At 51.7% G+C, this 18,160-nt stretch overlaps 1 protein-coding gene and 1 long non-coding RNA gene across 2 annotated transcripts; one reads left to right on the top strand and one right to left on the bottom strand.

Moving 5' to 3' along the window:
* Positions 1–9,927: 9,927 nt before the first annotated feature.
* FAM241B (family with sequence similarity 241 member B) lies at positions 9,928–12,955 on the bottom strand. The gene is made up of 3 exons (XM_025435010.3): positions 12,827–12,955; positions 11,449–11,597; positions 9,928–10,718 (listed from the first exon to the last, which is right to left on the bottom strand). The coding sequence occupies exons 2-3, from the start codon at positions 11,539–11,541 to the stop codon at positions 10,449–10,451; spliced, it is 363 nt and encodes a 120-aa protein (XP_025290795.1). The 5' UTR covers positions 11,542–11,597; positions 12,827–12,955; the 3' UTR covers positions 9,928–10,448.
* A 27-nt stretch (positions 12,956–12,982) lies between these two features.
* Positions 12,983–16,420, top strand: LOC112651596 (uncharacterized). The gene is made up of 2 exons (XR_003130915.2): positions 12,983–13,106; positions 15,165–16,420. It is a non-coding gene; the product is annotated as an uncharacterized LOC112651596 (long non-coding RNA).
* Positions 16,421–18,160: the final 1,740 nt, after the last annotated feature.

The raw sequence follows: 18,160 nt of genomic DNA, 5'->3' as shown, positions 1-18,160 counted from the left end.
ACAGCAGAGCTAGAGCAACAAAGAAGACAGAAATAATGCCAGACTTCATGGAGCTTCTAGCCTGGTGAGAAGCAAAGGAAAGTGCTGGATGGACATCAGACAAATAGTGACACAGAGAGTGAATTACTCTCCATTTTGAATAGGAAGCCAAGGTGCCCAGGGAACATGTGACTAGGGAGCTCACCAGATCTGGGTGACTAAGGGGGACAAATCTTTGATTGTTCCTCCTTCTTGCTGACTGGAATGAGGGCATGATGGCTGGAGCTTAGCAGCCATATCGGACCATGAGGCAGAGCTGCTGGGTAAGGGGGACCTGCATCCATGATGACTCTATCAAAGGGCCAAACTCCTTCTGTATTGCCTGCTCCTGACTTCTTTATCACCTCCTTGAGAGAAAATGACCTTCCTCTTCTTTAAGAAAAGCAGTTTTTTCCTTTGTTCTGTCTTTGTCCTCAAAAAGCTCTGACCCACCAGATCAGAGTTAGTAATGAACACACTGCCTCCGTACTAGACTGTAAGAACCTTGGAGGGCAGAGGGAGTGCAGTGCCCAGCACTGGGCTTTCCTCATGGGAGGGAGTCAGCAGCCGTTGGGAGCATTAGCATGAGTGGGAAGGCTGTAAGAGGAGAATCACGGACAGAAAAGTCAAGGTGGATGTCCATCTGGAGCAAGAGGCATGAACCATTTCCAGAGGTTCCTGGGGGCAGAGCTAAAGAAGCACAGAACAGAGAAACTCAACAGCCAAGAAAGCAGAACCTACCAGGACAAGAGCTGAAGGACTTGAACCCAGGAAGAGAACAGACCTCAAAACAAAGTGCCTGAAGGTTTTAGAGATCCTTGGGGATGGCTTCAAGGTGGCCCCGACTTTGAGAGTGACGTCGAGAGAAGACTCAAGATGGCAGCAGAGAGAACTGGCTTGCTAGCTGGCTGAGTTCAGGTAAGTGTCCTGGCCTCTCTGAGTTTCAGTTTACTCATAAAACAATCAACGTAGATCAGAATAATATGTATGAAACGCTCCACACACCGATACATAGTAGGCGTCCAATAAAAATGGCCGATGTGGGTGCTGTGGGTGCTGTGGGTGCTGTGGTAGATGGGCTTTTTCAAGGGGGGCCGTGGTCCCAGTCTCTGGTGCTCATGCTCTTCTGGGATCCCCTCCCCCGAGCGTGGACGGGAATCGTGGCTTGCTTCTAACCATCACAATGTGGCCAAGGTGATGGGTTGTCTCTCCTGTGATTATCTTACTTTGTGTAAGACTCCGTCTTGCTAGTGGACTGGCTCTACAGTCTCTGCCCATTGCTCACTTTGGAGAAAAAACTGCCCTGAGTCCTAAAGTTGCAAGAAAGTGAATTCTGCAAACAACTAGGCTAGAGAGCTTGGAAGTAGACCGTTCTGATGGAGGCCCTAGTTGAGAACCCAGCCCTGGCTGACATCTTGTTGGCAGCCTTGTAGAGGACCCAGCGAAGCCATGCCCAGAGACTGGGTTAATACATGTGTGCTGTTTTAAGCTGCCAGGTTTGGGGTAATTTGTCCCACAGCACAGAAAGCAAGAATATTTTATGCAATATTTAAGAAATATGTCACTTCACTTTTGTCTGCTCATCAACCCTCAGAGGAGGTATTATTCCCCCATTTATGGAGAGAAAACTGTCATAGGGCTAAATTGTCTGAGGCCACACGATGCCTGGAACACGGGAACAGGGACTCCAGACTCTGGGGGCTGATGAGCCCTTCACTGGTCCCGGGCGGCAGCATTAGCCTCAGCCTGCACGGTGCTGTGTCACAGCAGGAAGGCCTTTGGGACACTTTGCTCTGCCAGGTTCTCTGCAGGCCCCACTGCTCCCTATTGCCTAATACCCAGCTGCTCCACGGGGTTCTCTCCAGAGGGCATATGAGTCTCCAACCCACAGAACTAAGGCACTGGGAGGTAGAGCCCTGTTTCCCCAAGGACTCAGGAGCAAAGGGCAAGAGCCGAACTCTCCTGGGAATGAAGCTAGGGAAGCAGGCAGCTGGCACTCCAAGGGCCATGCTGTGCTCCCTTCCTGAGCCAGGAGGCCACAGTGCACCACTTCCATGACATCTCTACACTCCAGGGTCACTGCAGTCTCCATACCCCAGGGCCAGGCCTGGTCTGATGACCCAATCCCAAACATAGCAGAGGAGGAACAGGGACACATCAGGACCACAGCCTTAGAGGTGACCCCCCAGCTCATGGGGCAGGGGCAGTTAAGGGGCCTGGGGAACAGGGGGGGGTTCTCACATGGTGGGCTCCACAGGAGGGCTGCTGTTTCATGGAAGAGAAATGCAGGGATGCAGGCTGATGTCCCGGCAAACCCTGGGACCCTAACTTGGGCTGCATTTACACTTTCAACCAGCTTCTTTCATTTCTCCTTCTTCCCTTCCTCCCAGTTCCTTTCCTTATTCCACCCCCCACTTCTTCTACCATCAGCAAAAGGCAGTTTCAGGATTAGCTGAGCTCAAAGTTGCAAAGAAATGCTCTCCTTAGGCCACTGAGGGCTTTAGCAAGGGCCAGCGCCTCAGAGAGAAATTTCTTAACTGTATTAAACTGGTAAGTAGCCATGTTGGAAAATTTTTCAATTTTGTTCTCCCAGAACTTCAAAAGCAAATTAATTTTGGTATTAAAATATTTTAATTTTAAATGCACTTGGCTTAGGGCAGTTGATTTTTCACTAACAAGCGCTGCAGGAGGTGATCTGATACAAACTCTCATTCGTGGCACCCAGGGACTGTATGCACATCTGCCATCTGGACCTCGCAGCCACACTGGGTGGCACCTTATCCCCATTTCACAGATGAAGAAACTGAAACGTGGCAAGTAACGTGCCCAAAGATATACAACTAGCACGTGGAGATGCGACTCCCCTGCTCCTTGCTTCCTCTGGAAAAGGAGGCAAGGGACACTGTGTCCTGAAAGACAGCCAGGTCACAACATCATATTAATCAACGGAAGCCGGGCTGAGTGCAGATAGATGAATGTGCATGTGGCCAGGGCACCAGTGGGGCTGGCTAGACACAGTGCCTCCCACTAGACAGAGTCCAGCCTTAGAAAATGGGTGGGTCCCTCCTGCTGGGGCCACCCTACATGATGACAGCAACCCTGGACTGAGAAACAACCGAGAGTAAAAGATTTCTCATTCTGCCTCCAGCCCTGGAAGCTCAAATAGGAAGGCAGAGAGGCGGTGGGTACCAAGCCTCCTCCCCAGGCCTCCATCTCCCTCCACCTGCTCCTGCCTGGATCTGGCCAGCTAAGTTGCTTTCACCTCCTTGAGCTTCGGGTTTACCATCTGTGCTAAGGGGATGACATCTATTGTTCTGTGTTTGGGGAGGGATAAAATGAAATGAGTCTCTTGGCATAGGGCTTAGCCCAGAAGGAGACCATAACAAATGAATTCCAATGGAATTACATGCTCCCTCCACCAGAAATCTGAGTTCTCCTAATCACTGGAAGAGAAGGGAATCTCTAAGCCTGGGCAAGTTGAGGGGGGAGGATGATTTGGAGTATGGCGATATATGGACAGAGGTTGTGCTCCTTCACAAACATTCCACCAGATGGAGCCATGGGACAAAAGTCACAGCCCTTCAGGCCAAAACAGGGGAATGCTGGCCGGCGTTGCCAGGGCCTCCCTGCCCCTGGGGAATGGTACATTATTACCCTGTTCAGAGCTAAAGAAAGCTGAGGCTGCATCAGTCTTCACGACTTTCCTCAATCTCCTTAATCTAGATCTTCATAAAAAAATGGGGCAGGGCTGTGGGGGTGGGGGCCGGGAGAGGATGGGGGTACAGACCCTGATGCTGGCAATACCAAGCCACGTCAGCAGCAACCACCATGCCTCCTCCCTGAGCCCGACAAAGCCAGGCGCAGGCCGGAAAGTCACCGTAGCCAACTGCAAAGGGAACCAAGAAAATCAAACAAGTGTGACTCCAGAGGCTGGCTCTTCCTGCCTTGACCTCTCCTAGGACACAGGAGACTCTTCCCGAACATCTGCTGAACTTAGGATGGAGGACTAAGTTCAAAGCACCCAAGGAGCTTTGCCCTCAGGTCCTAGAGGAGGGAGACAGTTCTCTCAGGGTTCCCCCACTTCAGAGACACAGCCCCCTGGAGAGGCTCATGGGCAGAGCTGCAAGGCCCTTGGAGTTCGCCTCTGCCAACTGTTATGGTACAGACCACTCCACGGGGGCCAAAGAGGCTCACCAAGTCGCCCAAATGCCAAAACACTACGAATTAAGAAGCTCTCTATGCACTAATATGAAATGTGTTCGGTCCAGATGTACCTTTAAGTGAAAAAAAAAAAAAGCAAGGGCAGAAATGTGTCGATCTTTCCATTATTTGCATTTAAAAAAAGACAAAATTAGTATATTTGTGTTGCTTACACTTTTGTAAATAAATTCTGGGAGGATTGAAAAGACACTAAGAACAATAGTTATGGAGTGGATGGGGATGGATGGATGGATGGATGGATGGATGGATGGAAGGATAGATGGATGGATGGATGGATGGATGGATGGATGGATGGATGGATGGATGGACAGATAAATGGATGGATGGATGGATGGATGGATGGATGGATAGATGGATGGATGGAAGGAAGGACAGATAAATGGATGGATGGATGGATGGATGGATGGGCACAGGAGAGAGAGTTAAGACTTCCCTCTGTATACATTTGCATGTTCCTTGATCTTTAAACCATGTAAATGTATTACCTTTTAAAAACTTTAAAAATAGCTTGCTCAAGATCATACACTGTTTCCCACAGTCATAGGATGCTTTTACCTGGCAGCATATGAAGTGATTTGGGTTTGCGTACACGATGACTATAAATAATTCACAAAACAGCACCAATCATACAATGAGAAAGCCCTTCATTTCTGTGCAGTCTCTGTCTCCATCAAGGAGAACGTCTCAGTGAGACGCTTGTGGGTCTTTAACACCGCTCTAAAACAAAACAAAACAAAACACAAAAAAGCACCTGTCTAGATCCTGGTAAATTGCCTTTTTAACAAAGAAAGGAGGCATCAGGCTTAGAGGCTTGGCCCAAAGCAGTAGCTAGCTAAAATGGAACGTTCTTTTCTCAACCCTGAATTTACTTGTTTAGAGTAGATATTTCTACTGTGAACGGCAAGTAATGCTGGCTCCATTTACACTAGTGACAAGAGGCTTCCTTTTCAAAATAGATTGAAGTAAGATGGGAGTTGCTCTAAACAAAAATATTAAGTAAACCCTCATGTCATTGTTTTGTGCTAACCTTGTGCCAGAAACTGCTCAGTGCTCACCATGAATTAATACTTAATCGTCTGGCCGGGGTGAAGGGCAGAGGAAGACAGCAGGGCAGAGAGTGTGGACTATGCCCAAGGTCACTGGATAACTGGAGGAGGAGCCTCCTGCAAGAGGGGGGGGGGGCATACTAGAGGACCATACTAGAGGACCAAAGCTGGTGACCCAATGAATGCAGACCAGCCAACTGCCCCGGCTCAGAGCCCCCCTGCCCCTCCCCTCTCTCCTCCCACCCTCCCCACCTCCACCCCCCCCTGGCCCCCCCCCCAGTCCCAGCACTGGAGGAAGTCACCCTGAAGCCTCAGGCTTTGTTCTGGACAGGTTCATCTTCCCTCTTCCCAGACTCTGGGTCCCTAAAGCCAGATGGTTTCAGCTCTCCCCCTACCCCCAAACCTAAGGGTCTCACACTCACTCACACACACACTCACACACACACACACACACACACACATACACACTGCCATTCCCCTTGAAGTGCTCAATCTACTTCTCAGACTTTCTCACACTGTTCTTTTGAGCCCTGGGCAGCAGCACAAGGAAGGGTAAGCTCTGCTTCTGCCACCGGCCCTACGGGACAGGCCAGAGGCTTCTGACTCCCTCTAGTTTGGGCCCCCAAGTCCTCTGCCACCCCTTACCCACCCCACCCCCCTGCACAGCCCCTCATGGACCCTATGCGAGGTAATTGGATTTCTCCCCTTGTCCGTTTGCAATGAAAATGTCACGCATTCAGGAATGCAGGGAAGAGGGCTACACCCCTATTCAGTGACTGTCACCCAGAGCTGGAGCACTACGGAGGCCACGCAGCCCAGCAGCTGTGACCAGAGGCCTCACACCCACCCTGTGCCCTCTGCCCTCGAAGAGCTGATCTGATGGTCACAGGGGTTTCCAGCAGGTAGGGAGGCCTGCACCTGCCCTGAGGTGGCTCCCCTCCTCTCTCTGGTCCTCAGGCACCCTCTGCATAGGCAGGGGCTCAACTACTCCTTAGCTTCCCCAAACTTCGCATCAAACCCACCTATTTTGCAGGAGGCAGGCTCTGGGCCAGGTCCCTCCGCATGCCTGAGGGAGCCTGTGAGGAAGCTTAGGAATCTGCATCTGCAACAGGCCCTAGGTGATTCTGATGGACAGCGATAGAGGAATAGTCCAGAATGTGGGCTCTGGGCTCCGCTTGATCCTCGCTCTGCCCTCTTGGCTCACTCGGGGCCCCAAGGCAACTTAGGAAGACCCCACAGTGTACTCTGGGGGGAAATAAAGATGATAGTGGTACAGAACTCTAAGTCAGAGTTCTGGTGGCAACTGAATGACATCGAGTGCCTGGCACAGTGTCAGGCACACGGCACACTCAGCAAATCCCTCCTGTCCTCACGGGGCCGTGCAGCAAGCCCCTCGGGGCTCCGGCCCACAAGGAAGCAGCTGCCTTCTCTAGCCACTGGGGAGGGGCAACGCTAGTCTTCAGAGCCCAGCATTAGGCCAGCTGGGGGTCCCGGGCACCTGGGGCACTGTGGCCACTCTAGGCCAAAGCCCACGACACAGGCATTGTGGCCCCTCCTTTCCATGCCCCCCTCTCTCAGCCACCATGCGAGGGGGAGCCTGAGGCTCCGAGAGGCAGGAGGGACACAGATCATCACCCCTTCTTAGAGTTGAGGAATGAGGCTCTCAAGAGGCTAAATGAACCATCCGAGGTCACAGACCCACCAAGCAGAGCAGGGCCTGCACACAGACAGGGGCCCAGCTGGCCAGGGTGGGGTCGCCTTCCCTGCCCACAAGGACAGGCATCCAAGGGCAAAGGCTCTGACCATCACCCCAAGGCTTTTTCCTCAACTCCCAGAGCCAGAGGCCCCCAGTCAGGGACCTCTGACAAAGGGTCGGGTTCCGGTCCTAGTCCCAGAGAGATGGGAGCTGATGGAGGGCTCCTTAGGGGAAGCTGGCAAAACTGGAGCCGCCATTTTGCCCCACCTCAGGCTTGGTATCTCTGTGGGAAGATGGAAACGTGGCTTCGACCTGCAGGCTAGCTAGATGGTTGGGTGAGGTAGGGTTTGGAGAGAGAAGGCCTTGGAACTTATGGAAGGAGAGCCTGGGAGACTGAGTATCTGAGAGATGGAGTGGGAACAGGCAGCCAGACCCACGTGGCTCCACTCAACACGTAGCCCTGACCAGGGAGTTAAAATCACTCCCTGGGGGTAGGGGAGGGCTCCCCTTTCCAGCCCCACCGAGGCGGCAAAGGCCTGGTGAGATCCAGGCTGTGGCTCACACGGTGTGGGGGGCGGCTCTCCCCAAGGCAGCCAGGCCGAAAATCCAACCTGACACGGAGACACAGGGCTTCAAGGATTATCCCTGGAGATTAACAGAAACCTTCCCTGAAATCTGCCCTCAAAGCAGCCCAGTCTGGGGGGTCCTGTCACACAGCAGGCAGGGGGTGGGGGTGGGGGCAGAGGAAGAAGGGCCCACCCTCCTCAGACGGGGGACCAGGACCAGGATGCTCACCAGCCAGGGCTCAGCAGGCTCTGCATCTGGCCCCTGGGAGCAACAAGCCTCTACTTGCTCAGAACCTGTTGGTTCAGGAAGCCTGGGTGGCTCAGCAGTTGGGCGTCTGCCTTTGGCTCAGGGTGTGATCCCAGATTCCCAGGATCGAGTCCTGTATTGGGCTCCTTGCATGGAGCATGTGTCTCTGCCTCTCTTTCTGTGTCTCTCATGAATGAATAAATAAAATCTTAAAAAAAAAAAAAAGAACCTTTTGGTTCTGAGATTTCTCGGTGTGTGTTGTGCACAGTTGTGAAAGCCTCACCGAAGGCCATCCAGGCAGGGGGCCGGCCAAAGGTCCCCAGACACGTACTTCTACAAGGGCTGCACAACCCAAGGGGCACCTGCCCTCTGCCTGGGGGCCCCAGGATTTCAGACCCAGGACTTTAAGAAGGGAAGCCGAGCAACAGTTAGCAAAGTCTGCCCAGAGCCCAGGGAGCACAACGGGGAAGAAGGCAGGGTCGAGAGGTGAGCTCCCAATTCTACGAGGGCAAGGGCGGCTCTGTGGGGTCCGTTCTGTGTGTGTTGGGCAAGAAACAGCACTTCTTTCTCAAACAATTCACTTCACCCCCTTCCCTTAGGCTGGCTAGGAAGTCTCGAGGGGCCTCTGCCCAGGGCAGGTGTGGCCACTGCTGCCCCAGCTCCTCCCACCTCGCAGGGCCTGCCCCCACCCAGTCTCCTGGTCAGGGGCGTGGAGGAAAACCCTGGTCTCCCCTGCCTAAAGGACCTTCAGTTCTCCTCAGAAAGCTCAGGCGTTGGGAATGGAAACTACATTCTGGAAGAAAGACAGTTCTCAGAGCTGAATTTGTGAACTCAGATTCACACCCCTTAAAGGAACTTTGTATTTTGGGGGTTCACTTAAGATTTATTTCCTCAGAATCCCATAGCTTTGCAAAGGAAAAAGAAAGGAAAAGGCCGGCCCCAGAGGGACGAGCTGGGAGGGGAGTTTGAGGGAAGGGGCAATGCCTGCAGGGTCCTTCTTTGCCCTTGTCTGTCAGGCTAGAGCCACAGGACGTGGGGGCTGGGCAGGGACACCAGGCACACCTGGGCACCACCTCCCCTTGCCCAGGAGCAGAGCCTTTCCCTCCTTTCCCTGTCTGTGATGCCCCGAGGGCCCAGCGCCCTCCTCTCCATATGCCCATGACGAAGGGAAACCATGTTGCAACAGCTGCTGAAAAATCAAGACACAGGAAACACGGAAAAAGGAGTCCTGTTCCAGCACCACAAGGCTCCTTCGGGGATGTCTGTGATAAAGGCCAGCAGCCCCTTCAAGGGCAGCACCCCCCACCCCGCCCCAGCACGAGCAGGTGGGGGGGGGGGTGTATGTAGGGGCGGAGAGAATCCCTCTGGGCAGCACAGCAGGCTCTCAGGAGGGGGGACGGAATCCATCTGGATCTCAAACTCCTCCCATCCTCCCCACACACACCCCATGATGGTTTGCTCCATGAGCCCTGGCCTTTAAGAAGCACCTCCCAAACCTGCCTTCCTCCCCCAACCCCGAAGAATCCTGAAAGGAGGGTGAACACTCTGGTCCCCAGAAGAGGGAAGCCCTCAGGCTCCCCCGACCTCCCTCTGACCACTGTGGGCCATGAGCCCTCAGTCACCCAGTGCCACCCCCACCCACCAGCAGGACCTCCACACATTCCCAGGGCTTACCAGTCACAACTCCAGGCCTCTACTCACCCTTACCCCACTCACACAGTCATCAGTGCCAAGACCTCCTGCCTTTTAAGGAGAGTGAGGCATAGCAGGGAGGCTGAGCAGTGATGGACCCTCAGAGCCCCTGGGCAAGGGAGCCCTGCACCCCCGCTGTCTGGACCCTACAGCCTCATGGGCCATTCTGGCCAGAGGACCCCCCCACCTCCCCACAGGGTGACATCTCAGAGCCAGCCAGAAGTCATCCAAGCATCCGACAAGGGGCCCATGTCATCCAGGCTTTACCTGGACCCCCTCCAGGCTCCCAGGGCCTATCAAGAAAAGCTTAGAAACCCCCAACCCCCCTCCCAGGGTCAAATGCTCACCTCTACCTCCATCCCAATCACTCCCAACCACCTTCCGCGTGTCTTCCAGATGTACGTGCAGCTGTACAATTACCTAGGAATGTCTTCACATGGATTCATTTTTAGTTAAATTTATTTATTGAAAATGCCACCACAATAAGTAGATGCCAGTACAACTTGTCATAAATAAAAGGTAGCCAATTAAAAATATACCATAAAACAAAACAGAGCTATAAAAGTCTGGAAACTTTTCCCAACAGCCTTAAACCCAAACCCTTCTCCCTAGTAACAGGGGAAGTTTCAGAGGCATGAGAACATATTGGCACCTAGCTGAGGATTTCTTCTTGGCATAAAAGGATTGGAAAAGAATTGGAAAGGGAATTCCTTTCTTGCTCTGACTTTGTGCTTAATGCAGACCCAATACTACCTAAGAACATCTCAAGGGAATGAGGGTATGCACCCAATACTTTGGGAATGCAAGACTAGAGGCTTCCTCTGCCTCATGCTTAACGCAACGTGAAACACGTTCTATGAGCACGCCTTCAAGGCACAACAGACCCCTCCCCATGTGCCTGTTCTCACACCAAGGCCCCAAAACTCCCTCTCCCACATGTCTGCCCCCCTAGCTCCTAGAGGTCACCGCTGACTCAGGTGGGACACCAGGTAGACGAGGCCCACCAGCAGGAGTCCACGCACCCCGAGCATCATGAGCAGGAAGAGGAGCAGGATGGAGGTCACCGGCTCCACAGCATGGTTGCCGAGATGCCACTGGGGGAAGCCCATGTTCACCAGCTGCCGGTTGAGGTCATTGAAGGGGGACGGAGCAGCACCCAGCCTAGCACCCGCCTGCTGCTGGCGAGGGCCAGATCCCCCCAGGGGGGCACCGTGGCCCCTATTGAGAAAGCTCTGGAAGGTGAACACACAGAGAGATGAATCAATCTAAAGAAAGCATCGCTGGAGTTGAAGTACCAGACAAGGAGGGAATCTTCTGGGCTGGGCCGGCCCCCGCCCTCCCCACCAGCACCTCCCCCTCCCCCCAGGGCCACACCTTCCTTTCCCAGCCATCCCTGGTCGCCACCAGCAGGGATCCCAATCACTGAGTCACAAAAGCTCTCAGTACAGAAAATGCCAGGCTATATTACCCACGTCCTGCCAGGGGAAAGGTGCCCAGGTCAGAGAAGAGAGGAAGGGAGCAAGGAGGGCTGGACAATAGGGCAGAGCCTTCGAAGCAGGCATTTCTAATACTCCTGGCTCCTTCCTTGAACACCATCACTGTGTGGCCATGGGCTTGTCTTCTCCACCTTCTCCAGTTCTCTCTCAGCCAACAGACTCTTAAAAGATAAACTATGCTGGCTCTAGCAGGGTTAGCCAGGTCAGAGGAAAGAGCTCCTGGAGTCCCAGTCTGGGAAGACAGCCTGCAAGAGTGAGAACTTGGGGGGAGGGGGGGGCGGGGGAGGAGGCTTCTAGTGCAGATTGGAAGAAACCTGCAATCATCCCCAAGGCTTGACCCTCATGCTCCTTAGCCTGGCTCTCTGCAAAGAGGGCTTCTGGCAAGAGCTGCGGGCTGTCAAGGAGTTCCCGGCACAGAGGGCAGCAGGCCAGCCGCTCCCCTGCCATGGGCGCTGGGCGCGCCTACCTGTCGAGGGGTGCTACTGCGTGACGGGAGGGTGTTCCTCACACGGGGGTCGTCATCCTGCACAATTTCCCCATTGGCCAAGATCCGCACCATCCTCCCAGGAGCTACGGGTCCCTGCTGGGCTGCGTCTTTCCCTAGGCCTCAAAAACCTGAAAGACACAATTTATCAGACAGAAAGAGATGCTCGCCTTCAGTGGGAACAACTGCAATTCTGGGTGCTCACACTGGCTGCCCGAGCTGAGCAGGTGCTGCGTCTGATTCATTACAAGGAGAGAAATAAATGCAAGTTATCTGACAGACGAAAATCTTTCAGATACCGAGTCCTCTGCGAAAACTACCAAAAGGGTCCTTGGAGATGGAAGTTCTGTTACCACCACTGCCAGCCACCCCAGGGATGGGGGCCTGTGCTGTGGCCCCGGCCCTGTGGAAAGCCCATGGAGGCCCATCTCACTCCCTCCTCCCAACACTCTTCGAAGCTGCAGCCGGTTAAAGACCCAGAGAGGTCTAAGTGGCCTGCCCTGGGCCACTCATCTATAGGCAACAGGGCCAGAAACCGAAGCCAGGAATCCTGGCCTGAGGCCCTTCTCCGGGCTCTAAGGAGGGACCAGGGCACCGAGATCCCCAGTGTCTCCGTTTCTCATCTGTTATAAAAGCGCCCATTGGGAGTAAATGCCAAGGACCCGGGCCTTCTCCCAGAGAGGACCTGGGCCCACTTCAGAGCTACTTTGGGTCCCCTGCCTGGCTGCAGAGCACACGGATGGCCACCCAGCAGCTAGCAGGGGGTGGAGGAGCAGCCCCTTCCTGCAGAGGGCCCGCCCCGCACCTGCCCCTCACCTGCCGGACACCAGTCCCTCCCTTGCTCCGGGGAGCCCGGCGGAGGTGGGGGGCGGGGAGGGGATGGGGGTGGGGGTGGGGACGCTGCTGTGGCCCTGGGAGGGCCCACTCCGCACACCCCAAGGGTGTCCGTCCTGCAGGTGGGGGTGGGGTCCTTCCATGGCTCTCCGGGCGTCTGTAAAAACCTTTTTTTCCCCCCCTTCGGAGATGAGCCGCAGTTTTCCCCTAGATCCCAAAAGCACTTGTGATGCACACGCCAGAAGGGGCGAAGGGCCCCTGTTCTGTCGCCTTGGCCTAGAGCCTGGGGCAGCAGAAGGCGAGCAGCTCACGGAGCCCTGCGGCGGGTTGGCGCTTTGTCCCCCGCGCCCGCTGGGTGGGTGCCCGGGGCACTGCTCGGGAGCGCGGCTGCAGGGGGCTGCTGCGGGGGAGGGGCCGCCGCCCCGCTGCCCGCCCCGCCCGAGGGAGGGGAGGGATGCGCCCCGCTCGCCCTCGCCTCGCCTCGCCCCCGCCGTCGCCGTCGCCCCGGGTCGGGTCGGACACCCACCTGCGGGCGCGGCTGCGGGCCTCGGCGGCGTCCACTCCCGGCTCCCGGCTCCCGGCCGCTTCCTCCCACCTGACCTCACAGGAAGCGCCGCCGCGGAGCGGCCCCCTCTGCAGGCCGCCGGGGGAACTGCAGCGGCCGGCCCGGGCCCGGGGGCGGGGGGCGGGGGGCGCGGGGGAAGAGGAGCGGGAGAGAGGAAGAGCGGAGCGAGCAGGACCGAAGGAGGAGGGAGAGGAAGAGGAGGAGAAGAGGGCAGTGGAGCCCACGGAGGAAAAACCAGAAGGTCAGAGACCCTGTGACCTGAGTGGAAAGGCCGCACAGGTTCAACCCACCGAGGAGAGCTTGCTGAGGAGAGGGGGGTGCCTCTTGAGTAGGACCCACGCTGCCCTCCAGCAGCTCCAGCTCCCTTGGGGAAGAGGAGGCATGAGGCACGAGGCAGGTGCAAACAACTGTAGCTTGAAGGAAGGCAGGCTTCCCGGAGGAGGCAGTCTTGGAGCTGGGGCCAGAAGGGCAGCTTCTAGGATAAATAGGGAAGGGTGCCCCCTGTCAAGGGAGTGAGCAAGCAACCTTGCCTCTTTCCTGTTTTCATATCCCCACCTTCCTGCCGACTTGCATAAACTGTTCCCCAGTGGACCCATTCACCAATGGGAGAGAATGAGCTCTGTGGTCCCAGAGTCCGGTGAGTTACTGGGCTTCTCAAGCCTCCTCATTTGCAAAATGGTGATAATCATACTTCACAGGACCGTTGCAAACATTAAGAAGAAGAGCTGTTGGCACATGGCAACAGCCATGTGTTGATAAACATTATTTATGATTATCCATCAGTAGATGTTTCTTGGAGTAAGGCAGATATTTGGGCCTATGGTAGGACCCAGATGCCCACGGGCCCCTGGTGAGGGAAACAGGAAGAAGAGTGAGATTTAGGCCTTGCCTTAAGGGCTCATCATCCACTATCAAGAGTTGAATTATTTGATTATGAAACCTTACTTCAATTTAAGTGTTCCATGTAATAATAATAACCCCTATGTGCACAGAGTCCCTATATTTCCAAGGTGCTGTCCAGAGACCACATCATTCTCTTTTGGATCATGACATAGGAAGCATAGGTGTCATTGTTCTCTTCTGCTGATAAGAAACTGAGACTCACATGCTCGATGGCCAGCCAGCTCGAGGTCAGTGGCAGAGCCAGGATTCAAAGGGACCCAGATCCCACCCCCACCTCCCACCCCCACCCCAGGCTTGTCCCTCTCTGCTGCCTCTTTATTTTGTGTTTCTAACACCCAATGTCATGAGCATGAGAGTGGGCCCCTGGTCATGCCTTATTCCCAGTAGGAATGCCTACCCCAGTAGGTGCCCAGTAAAAGTGTGCAACTGTGGTTGCACAGTTACTCTTACCAGTAAAAAATGTTGAGCAGGTCCCACTGATAGCTGTATCTCATTTGTGTATTATTTATTGGCTGTGAACAAAAGGTGGTGGCTAGAGCCAGTCTGGCTTGAATCCTGGCACAGCAGCTTTCTAGTGGTGCAATGGGCCAGTTATTCAACCTTTCTGTAAAGTGAGGATGATAACAATACCTTCATCATCAGGTTTTTGTGGAGCACTGAGTAGTTTGGGTACAGTGCTTCCTTAGATGAGAGCCTGGCCACAGAAGTGCTGGGGGCTGCTGATCAACAACTACAGTAAGTCAGTTGTAAAGCATGTTCTCTAAATAAGAATAAGATTTCAGATAGGCATAAAACTGAAATCCTAATCCTTTCTTCCTGCACTCCGGAGCAGGGCTTCGTGTGCGTATGTGGAAGGGAATCCCAGGGCAGGATTCCTGATTGTCAGAGGTGGTCTGTGATTCTCAAAACAGGCTGCATGTTGGAATTATCTGGGGTGTTTAAAAACAATCCCGATGCCTGAGTCCCACCCCAGGAGTGACAATGCTAAGGATCTGGGATGCAACCTAGGTATGGAGATGTTTAAAAAAAAAAAAATAGATTCTAGGTGATTCAAATGAACAGCCCAAGCTGAGAACCACTGTTCTATGAATAGAGCCCTACAAGTGGGGTTCACAACTCAAGATCCCCAAGGAGGGAGAGATCTTAGCAGGCTGGGAGAACTGGTAAGGGAATAGGGATTTGTCCAGGAAGTCTTGAGCTGGTGCAACTGCTGCCAAGGAGACACAGTCTAGCCAGAGATAACCATGAGAGCCCAGAGGAGTATGTCTCTCTTGAGGTCAAGAACAACTTTAGGAGGCAGTAATGTTTGACCAGACTTGGAAAAGACGTATCAATGCCAATTAAAACAGCCTCAAGAGGCTGCAACTCACTTTTCCAACCTCTCCACTTCCTTCAGATGTCTTCGCTGCTCAAGAACCTGCAATGACTCCCTATTGTCTGCTCCAACAAGACCTAACTCACGAGTGTGCCCATAATCATGGAATCTACTGGTTACATCACATATGACACCAGCAAGAAGCTACTGGTCTAATAGAACGTTAGAATGGCACACTGAAGGCACAGCCAAATGCCACTCGGAGACAGTACTAAGCAAGAATGGTGTGCTATCCTCAAGGGATGCATTCTATACCTTGAATCAAAGGCCTGTACAGGCTGTTGTGTCTCCAGTTGGAAAATACTTGGATTCAGGAACTCAGGTGTGGAAACAGCAGTGGCCCTGCTTATTGTCATGCCCAATGACCCTCTTGGGGAATTTGTGCCTTCCATCCCCACAACTCTAGGCTCTGCAAAGTTAGAAATCTTGCACCCCAGAGGGGGAACACCAGTGTCAGAGAACACAACAAGAGTCTCATTGAACTATAAGCTAAGGGTACAGCCTGAGTACTTTGGGTTTTTGTTTCTGGGAATTAGCAGGCAAGAGAAGAAGTCATTGTCTTGGCAGGAGTAACTGGTCCCTATCACTGGGAGGGGGTAGGGTTGCTCTTACACAATGGGGACAGGATAACCATATTTGGTGCTCATATGGTCCACTTGGATGCCTCTTGGTTGTCCTTTACCCAGAGTGTAGCGGTAAAGGACAATGCAATAGCTCTGTCCTCAAAAGGCCATGTGACCAGAAGCTCAGGGCCCCCAGGGATGAGGGTCTAAGTCGTGCTTCCAGGTGAGTCACTGAGACCAATAGAGGGGCCAGCTGAGGGGTAGTGGAGGAGAGAGATGATAATCAATTGCAGCTACAATGGCAGGGACTGTAGTTTGTCCCACTAATATTTCTCAGGAAGAGCCTTCCATCAGAATCCTGAGAAAGTAGATCTGAGCCTGTAAAGGGTGAGCTGTGGATGTGCTGTGCAGAGCCCCCTCCAGGGAAGGAGTTGTTGCTCTAAGTTCTGGAAGAGCATCAGTGGAACCTTCAGCTGTCAGCCCCTCCACACAGGTTGCTCTGCTGCAGAGACACTTCATTCAAGGTCAAGCCCTTTCACAGGCTGCCCACATGCAATGACAGAAGGACACAGGAGATACGCGCCGGCTGTGCCAACTCCAGAGACCCTCTTGAAGTTGACCAAGGTTGTCAGGTTTTTACCATAAATAACTTAGTTTCCCCCTCTGCTCAACCCTGTTTGCTCTGTCTCCCTAATAAATCTACTGAACTCTAAATGCTGTTTCAGGGTTCCTGGAACAACTCCCCGTTCTGCTGGAGTGGGAGAAAAACTAATCTCATTTACTGTGAAAAAGCCACTACCCCTGACATAGCAGGCATGGCCAAATGTCCTTCAGGTTCATAGACCCCTTTTGCCTTTTAATTATTGAATCCTCCCCTTCACCAAAGTTTGACAGGTAACTAGACATCCATCTAGCAGCTAGAAAATCCAAAATAAGTGATCAGAATTCAGAAGACATTTTAGTAAGATTATTGTCTATAAATCAGTTGTACTCCTAAATACAAGCAGCAGACTTAGAGAAATGAATTACAAAAATCATACTGAATGAAGTATGGCTTAAAAATATAAAGCCCCTAGGATTAATCTAACAAAAGATGTACAGGGGTCCTCTATTCTGTTTCATTGATCTATGTGTTTATACTTCCGCTAACGATAGAGAGTCTTGATCATGAGCCTTGATCATGACTCTTGATCACAGAGTCTCGATGTAGCTATATCATAATTCTAGAAATCGGGTAAGAATGATTCTTCCCTGTTTATTCTTCTTCCTCAAAATTATTTCAGTTTTTGTAGTTCCTTTGTCTTTCCATGTAAAATTTAGAATAATCTTGTCTGTATCTACAAAACATCTTACTGAGATTTTGATAGGAATTGTGTTGAACATGTACATCAGTGTGGGGGAAATTGGCATCTTTACTCTGTGGAATCTCCCAGTCTGTATACAGTTTGTCCCTCTGCTTATTTAGATCTTTTTCTGTTTCTTCCATCAACACTGTGTAGTTTTCAGCATATAAATTCTATACATGTTTCACTAGATTTACACCTAAGCATTTCATATTTAAATGATTGCAAATGATATTCTATTTTAGATTTCACTGTCCATATGTTGATTGCTGGTACATTAAAAATACAATTAATTTTTTGTATCTTTGTCTTATATTCTATGACCTAGCTGAACTTACTCATTAGTACTAGGTGTTTTGGTAGATTTGTGTGTGTGTGTGTGTGTGTGTGTGTGTGTGTGTGTGTGTGTGTGTTTTGGTAGATTTATTGGAATTTTCTACATAAACAGTCATGTCATCTGCAAATAGAAACCATTTTATTTCTTCCTTTCCAATCTTTATGTCTTTTATTTCCTTTTCTTGACTTAATGCAGTGGCTAGAACTTCCAATGCTACATTGAACGAAAATGGTGAAAGTAGACATCCTTACTTGTTCCTAAACTTTAGGGAAAAATCATCATTTTTCACCATGAAATATGTTAGCTGTAGAATTATATATATATATATAATATATGTATATATATTATATATATATGGAGAGAGAGAGATTCTTCATCAAATTGAGGAATATTCTAGTTCTATTTTTCTGAGAATTTTTATCATGGATAGGTATTGAATTTTGTCAAATGCTTCTTCTGTATTGATTGATATGATCATGTTATTTATCTCCTTTAATATGTCAATGAGGTATATACTATCGAGTGAATTTTCAAATATTAAATCAGACTTGCATGTCTAGAATAGTCATGCTATATAATTCTTTTTATAAATTGCTGAATTGCATTTGCCAAAAATTTGTTTAGGATTTTTACATCCATTTCCAGGAAGAATATTGTTTTGTTCTTTTCTTTTCTCTTTTCTTCTCTTGCTTCTTTCTTTTTCTTTCTTTCTTTCTTTCTTTCTTTCTTTCTTTCTTTCTTTCTTTCTATTTTTTGGCACTATCACTGTCTAAT

Source organism: Canis lupus, chromosome 4 (genome assembly GCF_003254725.2).
Source record: "Canis lupus dingo isolate Sandy chromosome 4, ASM325472v2, whole genome shotgun sequence".
NCBI classification, from domain to species: Eukaryota; Metazoa; Chordata; class Mammalia; order Carnivora; family Canidae; genus Canis; species Canis lupus.
The sequence above is the reverse complement of the archived record's forward strand: the minus strand, read 5'-3'. Positions and strand labels throughout refer to the sequence as shown.

Bases quoted from the DNA above. Each gene is read 5' to 3' on its own strand.
- FAM241B (XM_025435010.3), bottom strand. From the start codon at position 11,541: ATGGTGCGGATCTTGGCCAATGGGGAAATTGTGCAGGATGACGACCCC. The intron at 10,719-11,448 runs GTAGGCGCGCCC...TTCACCTTCCAG, and splicing joins GCAGTAGCACCCCTCGACAG to AGCTTTCTCAATAGGGGCCA.